General features: G+C 53.7%; 1 protein-coding gene across 1 annotated transcript; it reads right to left on the bottom strand.

The window, feature by feature from the left end:
• Positions 1-3,874: 3,874 nt before the first annotated feature.
• On the bottom strand, positions 3,875-6,800 carry GSTP1 (glutathione S-transferase pi 1). Its single transcript, XM_017536987.1, has 7 exons — positions 6,563-6,800; positions 6,253-6,288; positions 5,847-5,953; positions 5,648-5,735; positions 5,291-5,394; positions 4,309-4,416; positions 3,875-4,138 (listed from the first exon to the last, which is right to left on the bottom strand). Coding segments are annotated over exons 1-7 (633 nt in total). The 5' UTR covers positions 6,564-6,800; the 3' UTR covers positions 3,875-3,949.
• Positions 6,801-7,799: the final 999 nt, after the last annotated feature.

A 7,799-nucleotide genomic window follows, 5' to 3' on the forward strand; every position in this document is an offset into this window, starting at 1 on the left:
GAAGCCTCAGGAAACTTACAATCAGGGTGGAAGGTGAAGGGGAAGCAGGCACATCTTTACAAGGTGGCAGGAGAGAGAAAGAGAAAGAGAGAGCGCAAAGGGGAAACTTCCACACACTTTTAAACCATCAGATCTCATGAGAACTCACTCACTATCACAAGAACAGGCAAGGGGAAAATCCGCCCCATGATCCAATCACCTCCCACCAGGCCCCTCCTCCAACTCAACAGTTTAGACTCGGGTGGAGACACAAATCCAAACCATGTTGTGTTTCTAGTTTCGTTTTAGTCTTTATCCTGGGTTTTGGTTTGTTTACACAGGGATTTAAAGTGCCAGAGCCACTCCAGTCTCATGGCCTCCCAATTCGACATTTTAAGTAATTTCTCATGTGCATCTGTTCTCTTACGAGTTTGTAAGACACAGCACCTCTCCACACAGTGACAGATCACCCACGAACAGGCCCTATTAATCATCCTCTCCACTGTCCTACCTCATTGTGAAGACATCATCTTCTTCCTCTTGAGAGGACACAGCAACAAAGTGCCATCCTGAACCTGCTGGCACCTTGATCTTGCACTGTTTGGTTTTTTGTTTCTTTGCTTGCCTGTTTTTTTGTTTTGTTTTGTTTTGTTTTGTTTTGTTTTGTTTGAGACAGAATCTTACTCTGTCACCCAGGTTGGAGTGTGGTGGTGTGATCTCGGCTTGCTGCAACTCTGTCTCCCAGGCTCAAGCAATCCTCCTGCCTCAGCCTCCTGAGTATCTGGCACTACAGATATGAACCATCACACCTGGCTAATTTTTCTGTTTTTTAGTAGAGACAGGGTTTTGCCATGTTGCCCAAGCTGGTCTCCAATTCCTGGAATCAAGTAATCCACCCACCCCGGCCTCCCAAAGTCCTGGGAGTACAGGTGCAAGCCACTGCCGAATGTCTGTTCTTTATAAATTACTCAGTACTCTGTCATAGCAGCACACAATGGATGAAGACACTGGTTATTTACCTCCTTGGAAAACTGCTGTTCTTCACTATGCATCTCTTTCTAAGAAGACTGAACCTATAGAATCTCCAGGAAATGACAGGGCTGATGTGGCAGCCAAAAAGGACCCCCTTTTACCACCCAATGTATAACCCGTCTATCTCTAACTGAAGTTATTGATTATCAGGTAAATGCCCTATAATCTAAAAAAGACAAATGGATACAAAAGGGCACCAAACAATTTTTGAGACAGATTATTCGTTGGGCCCAATGGGCTTCCTGTGGCCCCTTTCTTTTGACTGTTTGGCTTGTCCTTCCTTTTAGTCACATGGGACCCATGTGCAGATGGGAACTAGTTCCTCCTACTTAAGGAAGTAGAAGATTGGTTCTGCCCTGACATCCACATTTCTGCCCAAATTATTTCCCTGTGCACGAATTAGAAATCTCACCATTCATTTCAGGATTGAGGTCCCTCTTCCCAGGATTTGGAATTTATAAGTTGGAAAAGGCAGTCTTAACTCTTTCCATAGTATTAGGGCAAGAGTTCAATATCACTATGCAAACACTGTTAAGTGCTCCAATCAGAAGCCTCTATCATATCCAACATCACTGGGAACAAATGCTACTACCGTGTAAATCACTTGGGGCAAACGGCGTCTATTCTGCACCTTTTAACAAACAAAGTAAACACTGTACCATATAAATGAGGATTGACCATTTTGTTGGACTGATCTATTCCTGGGGATGAGAGATTGGTTTGTCTCCATATGAGAAAATGTGCTCAGTTTTGTGCTTTTCTTAATTCCTATTGTAATCTATGTTTTTCTCCCGCTTTGCAGACCTCTTGCCACTCAGCTAGTAACCAATTCTCTCCACGGCCGTCAACTCAGCTTTCAATATGTGAAACTCTTAAGTTTCAGATGGAGGGAAATGAAGGAGTTCTGGACATGCCACCCCAAAATATGCCACTCTGGGCTGGGAGCGGTGGCTCATGCCTATAATCCCAGCACTTTGGGAGACTGAGACAGGCAGATCACCAGGTCAGGAGTTCAAGACCAGTCTGACCAACATGGTGAAACTGTCTCTACTAAAAATACAAAAATTACCTGGGCGTGGTGGCTCACACCTGTAGTCCCAGCTACTCGGGAGGCTGAAGCAGGAGAATCGCTTGAACCCAGGAGGTGGAGGTTGTGGTGAGCCGAGATCTCACTACTATACTCCAGCCTGGATGACAGAGCGAGATTTCGTCTCAAAAAAAAAAAAAAAAAAAAAAAAAAAAAAAAAAAAAAAGAAAAAAAAAAAAAAAAAAAAAAAAAAAAAAAAAAGGAAGAAAGAAAGAAAAAAGAAAAACAACAGATGCAAGATCACTCTGACCTTCTTCCATCTTCTTAAAAGGTGATGATGAAATTCACATGTGAAACATGCCCTCCCTATACTGGAAGTAAAGTATCCTTCTTACCATCAAGGATGGAAAGCTTTATTAACTAACCCCCATTTTCCCAGTCACTCCTCTACCCAGTTAACTGCCCTCGCCCAACCCCCTTGGCCCTGTCACCTGTTCACAATTTCCTGCTCTTTGTCTGACTCAAGAGCTGAATGTTCAACTCTGACTGCATCTTTGGGCCCCGATTTCCTTAAGAAGGCTTCCGTGTCATGTAAAACTTGTCTTAAATTTGTTTTTGTTTTTCGAGACGGAGTTTCACTCTTGTTACCCAGGCTGGAGTGCAATGGCGCGATCTCGGCTCACCGCAACCTCTGCCTCCTGGGTTCAGGCAATTCTCCTGCCTCAGCCTCCTGAATAGCTGGGATTATAGGTGTGTGCCACCACGCCCAGCGAATTTTTTGTATTTTCAGTAGAAATGGGGTTTCACTATGTGGATCAGGCCGGTCTTGAACTCCTGACCTCAGGTGATTTACCTGCCTTGGCCTCTCAAAGTGCTGGGATTACACATTACAAGCATGTACTACCATGCCTGGCCAGTTTTTTTTTTTTTTTTTTTTTTTTTTTTTGCCAAGACTGCGTCTCACTCTGTCGCCCAGGCTGGAGTGCAGTGGCGCCATCTCGGCTCACTGCAACCTCTGCCTCCCAGGATCAAGCAATTCTTGTGCCTCAGCCTCCCAAGTAGTTGAGACTACAGGCGCCTGCCACCACACTAAACTAAGTTTTGTATTTTTAGTAGAGATGGGGTTTCACCATGTTGGTCAGAGTGGTCTTGAACTCCTGACCTCAAGTGATCCACCCACCTTGGCCTCCCAAATTGCTGGAATTACAGGTGTGAGCCATTGCGCCTGGCCTAGATGAATTAGAATGCTTTTCTCCTGCTCATGTCTTTAGTTCTCACGCCCAGACAAAAAACGCTAAAAGGACAGAGATACAATGTTGCCTGCCCTGCAGTATCTCATTGGCTTTGCTTCTCTGGAGAATCCTAATACAGTCCTGTCGTTGTTTGCCTAGGATGCACCAAAACTCACAAGGCCACAGGAAGCCAGCAGAGCCCTGATCCAAGAAGAATGACTCTCCCACCAACCTGGGCTGCTCGGAGCTACTCAGCTAATACCCCAAAGTCCCAGGACAGGGAACTCCTCACACCCCTCCTCACGTCCCCACCCCATCGTGCAGTCTGTCCTTCTGCCTGCTGGGCCTAGACGGCATGTTTCTATGAGACCTCTCTACACCATGTGGTGGACACTCCATGGCTATTTCTCTTCGTTTCTCTCTCTTTTTTTCCCTCTTCTGGTTTGTGAGGTTCAGTAAACACAGCCAGGCTGAGGGCTCCAGGAAGACACTGACTGCGCTGGAGGAGACTTTCCCAGCCCTCTGCCCTGCCCTCCCCCTGACCTCAAGACTGAGAGCTGAGAACCCCTGAGCCCCTTCCCAGGAAACACAGTGCTCACAGCAGCTCTTAGAAATTTTATTGGTCCTGAAAAAAGGGAGGCAAGCAGTTCCTGCCTCCCACTCAGAGTCCCCCCAGCCCTCACTGTTTCCCATTGCCATTGATCGGGCGGTTCATGTGCTCAGGGGAGGCCAGGAAGGCCTTGAGCTTGGGCCGGGCACAGAGGCGCGCCACGTACGCCGAGAGCAGGGGGAACGCATCCAGGCAGCTGGGGGCCAGAACCTGATGGATCAGCAGCAAGTCCAGCAGGTTGTAGTCAGCGAAGGAGATCTGCAGGGCAGCGGGCCAGGGACTCAGCCGGCGGGAGCAGGCTGGGGCAGTTGGGAGCAGAGGGCCCACCCTCTAGGGCTGCACCAATTTGCTGAACAAATGGCTCACACCTGTGTCCACCTGTAAGCACAGGGTGGCAAGGAAGGGGCAGGATGGGGCCAGATGCTCACCTGGTCGCCCACAATGAAGGTCTTGCCTCCCTGGTTCTGGGACAGCAGCGTCTCAAAAGGCTTCAGATGCCCAGGCAATGCCTTCACATAGTCATCCTTGCCCGCCTCCTGCCAGAGACACCTCCACGTATCATCCCCTACTCTCATCCCTCCCAGCCCCTGAGATACCTCCTTCTGTCTGTCCCGGGCCAGAGACCGGAGTCCCAGATTCTCCTCTGCTCACTCTCCACAACCAGGCTAGTACCAAGTCTGGTCCATTTCAGCTGCCGATTCATCTCTATTCCATTCTGCCTGTCCATCCTTGCTGGGATCTCTCACTAGATTACTGCAAAAGCTTCAGAGCTGGCTTCTCTGGAGGATCCTTCTAGACCTCACATTCAGACACAGCCCGGTTCAGATTTCTCGATGGCCCCCATCACCCTCAGGAGACTCCAAACCAGTGGGTTCAAGGCCTTGGGAATCTGGGCCTGCTGCCTGCCCGCTCTATCTCCTCATCCACGCCCCCACACACATGCAAGTGTACACACACACGCACACACAGGGGTGCACAGGCACACACACGTACACGTACAAGCACACATGCACACACACATATACACTCTGCCTCTGCTAAACTGGTCCCAGGTCCCCAAATGCGCTCTGTGTCTGCTCCGTCCAAAAACTGGTGACAGATCCCCCTCCTCTTCTGGCTGCTCTAGGATGCCCTGGCCACCCCAGGAGATCAGAAACCACCAGTTGCTGGAGGTCCCTGTCTTTGTGCTCCCCCACAACCCCATTACTTGACCAGTTCCTGCCCCAGCCAGTGAGGGCACAGGCTGTGTTTTGTCCCAGGCCCCTGGGCCCTGGCCCATAGCTGACCCAGCCCCTGCACCCCGACCCAAGGAGAGGTCAGCCCGAGCCACGTGGGAGGTAAGGGGTGAGGACACAAGAAACTCCTTTCTTTGTTCAGCCCCCAGTGCCCAACCCTGGTGCACATGCTCACGTAGTTGGTGTAGATGAGGGAGGCGTATTTGCAGCGGAGGTCCTCCACGCCGTCATTCACCACGTCCACCATGGCTGCTTCCCGCTGGTCCTTCCCATAGAGCCCTGGGGTTGGGATGGGTGGGGCGGGAGCAGGCAGCGTGACTGGGTGCCTGTGTTAGTCTAATCAACACACAGTCACGGGGCTGTCTGTGGGCCCCAGCCTGGGAGGAGGGGAAGAGGATGTGCGTGGAAGGATGGGAGCCTGCGGCACAGCAGGTGCTCAGAGCTCGGTGAGAGGCAGCCTGGCACAGGGCAAGGGTTGCAGGCACCCAGGTTTGACCTCGGGCAAGCTTTATGTAGCCTCAGTGGGACTCACCCAGAGTGCGGCCCAGGTGACGCAAGATGGCATTGGACTGGTACAGGGTGAGGTCTCCATCCTGGAACTTGGGGAGCTGGCCATACAGCTGTGGGGGGAGGCATGGCTCAGGGAAGGGCACTGAGCTTCGCCGACGGGATCCTACTCACAGCCCCCTAAGGCCCAGCCCTCCCTGCCTTTCCCGGGCATGGCCACTCACGCAGGAGGCTTTGAGTGAGCCCTGCTGCCAGGTCTCCCGGCTCACCACCTCCTCCTTCCAGCTCTGGCCCTGGTCCGCCAGCAGCATGCGCATGGCCTCGCAGCGGCCTGCGTGGGGCGGGGAGAGGAGCACGAGGTGTGGGGACTCGTGGTTGCCTGGCAGCAACCTGGAGAGGGGTCAGGAGTGCAGGGAGGGAGCAGCGGAACAGAGGTTCCAACAAAGATTTCACGCAGCACCGGGGAGGGGCAGGCATGGCGGGAGAGGCGGGGCACAGGGATGGAGGCCCGGGGTGGTAGCCGCTGGATGGAGGGATAAGGGGGGTTGGGATCTTCCCCGGTGGGCGAGGGGCCGTGGCGCAGCCCCCGGCCCTGCCTTCCCTCCCTCCCTCCCACACACAGGCTCCTACCTCGAACTGGGAAGTAGACCACGGTGTAGGGCGGCACTGCAGCGGACAAAGAATTTGTTGGAGCCCGTGGGAGGGTGCCCAGGCGCGGCGCGCGCAGCCTGCCCTCCCCGGGGTCCCATCCCTGCCCTGGGCGCTCCGGGCCCCCTGAGAGCCGCTAACGTCACTGGGGACGTCCCAGGTCCCCTGGGACCCCATCCTGGGTCTGGGTGTAGGCGAGGGGCCCTGCCGGGAGCCCGGGCCTGATACTGGGGGTGGGCCCCATGCTGGGAGCTGCGAGCCCCACCCCGGGGCGCGCTTTGCGCGGACTCACTGGTGGTGCAGATGGCGGCGGCAAAACTCCAGAGCAGGCCTCGCGGCCTCCGAGCCTTATAAGGGCGATCGCGCCCCGCTCCGCCCCGATGCTGAGTCACTGCGCCGGCCGCGCCTCCGGAGGGTCCCTTGAGCTCCCGCCCGCCCCATTCCCTGCTGTGCCCCGCGCGTCGGCCACAGCGGGGTGCCCTGGGGCCCCCGGCGTCGCCGCGCAGCTGGCCCAGGAAGCCTTTCCCTCTTCCCCCGGTCCCCACGGGGCCTAGGGAGTAAACCGACCGCAGGCAGAGGACCACAGCGCAGTGTGCACAGCTACTGGCGCGCCGGGGCGTCACGGGGGGAAATTTCCTAAGACCGCTGGCATCCCGGAATTTGCACACCCGATTCGCAGGGCAGGAGAGTGGGGTGGAGACCACTTAGAGGAGAGGAAATGGCTTTATTTTATTTCACTTTATTTTATTTTGGACGGAGTCTCGCTCTGTCACCCAGGCTGGAGTGCAGTGGCGCGATCTCCGCTGGCTGCAACCTCTGCCTCCCAGGTTCAGGCAGTTTTCCTGCCTCAGCCTCCCGAGTAGCTGGGATTTACAGGTGTGTGCCACCAGGCCAGGCTGGTTTTTGCATTTTTAGTACAGACGGGGTTTCACCATGATGGCCAGGCTGGTCTTGAACTCCTGACCTCAGGTGATCCACCCGCCTCAGCCTCCCAAAGTGCTGGGATTACAGGCGTGGGCCGTTGCGACCCGCCGAGAAAACCGCTTTTAGGAAGATGACTGGGCGCTGAGAAGCATGGGTGGAGGTACAATCATCCCTGGTGGGTGAAGCTCCTGGAGAGGGATGGACGGTGACCGAGTGCCCTGTGGAAGAATTGTCTTTGGGGAGCTGGGAGGAAGGCCCTCCCTGCACTTGTGCTTCCAGCTCAGAATACTCAGCATCCCAAAGCAGCGAGCGTGAGGGTGTGTGCCCTGAACTCCTTCCTTTCCCCGGCTTAAAGCTTCTCTGAAGTTTCACATTTTAAAAGCCAAAGAGTTGGCCTTGGAGAGAAAAACCGGGTTCGTGGCTGAGTAGCACAAGCTGTGAAAGAAGAGAGAGGAATCTAGACTAGAATAGGATGAACCACAGCAAGAAGGAATCTAAGCGCATTTTGGCCAACTCTGCTTAAGCAGTCTCCCAAGCCTGGAGTGGTCAGTCCAGTCAATTGGCTGAGCCTTTCACATCTGAAAGAGAGTTTCTCTTCTCCATTA

The sequence above is a fragment of the Cebus imitator genome, unplaced genomic scaffold, assembly GCF_001604975.1.
Source record: "Cebus imitator isolate Cc_AM_T3 unplaced genomic scaffold, Cebus_imitator-1.0 Scaffold102, whole genome shotgun sequence".
NCBI lineage: Eukaryota > Metazoa > Chordata > Mammalia > Primates > Cebidae > Cebus > Cebus imitator.

Coding starts and splice junctions, on each gene's coding strand:
- GSTP1 (XM_017536987.1), bottom strand. Junction 4,417..5,290: donor CCCTCATCTACACCAACTAC/GTGAGCATGTGC, acceptor TGTCTCTGGCAG/GAGGCGGGCAAGGATGACTA. Junction 4,139..4,308: donor CCTTCATTGTGGGCGACCAG/GTGAGCATCTGG, acceptor GCTGCCCTGCAG/ATCTCCTTCGCTGACTACAA.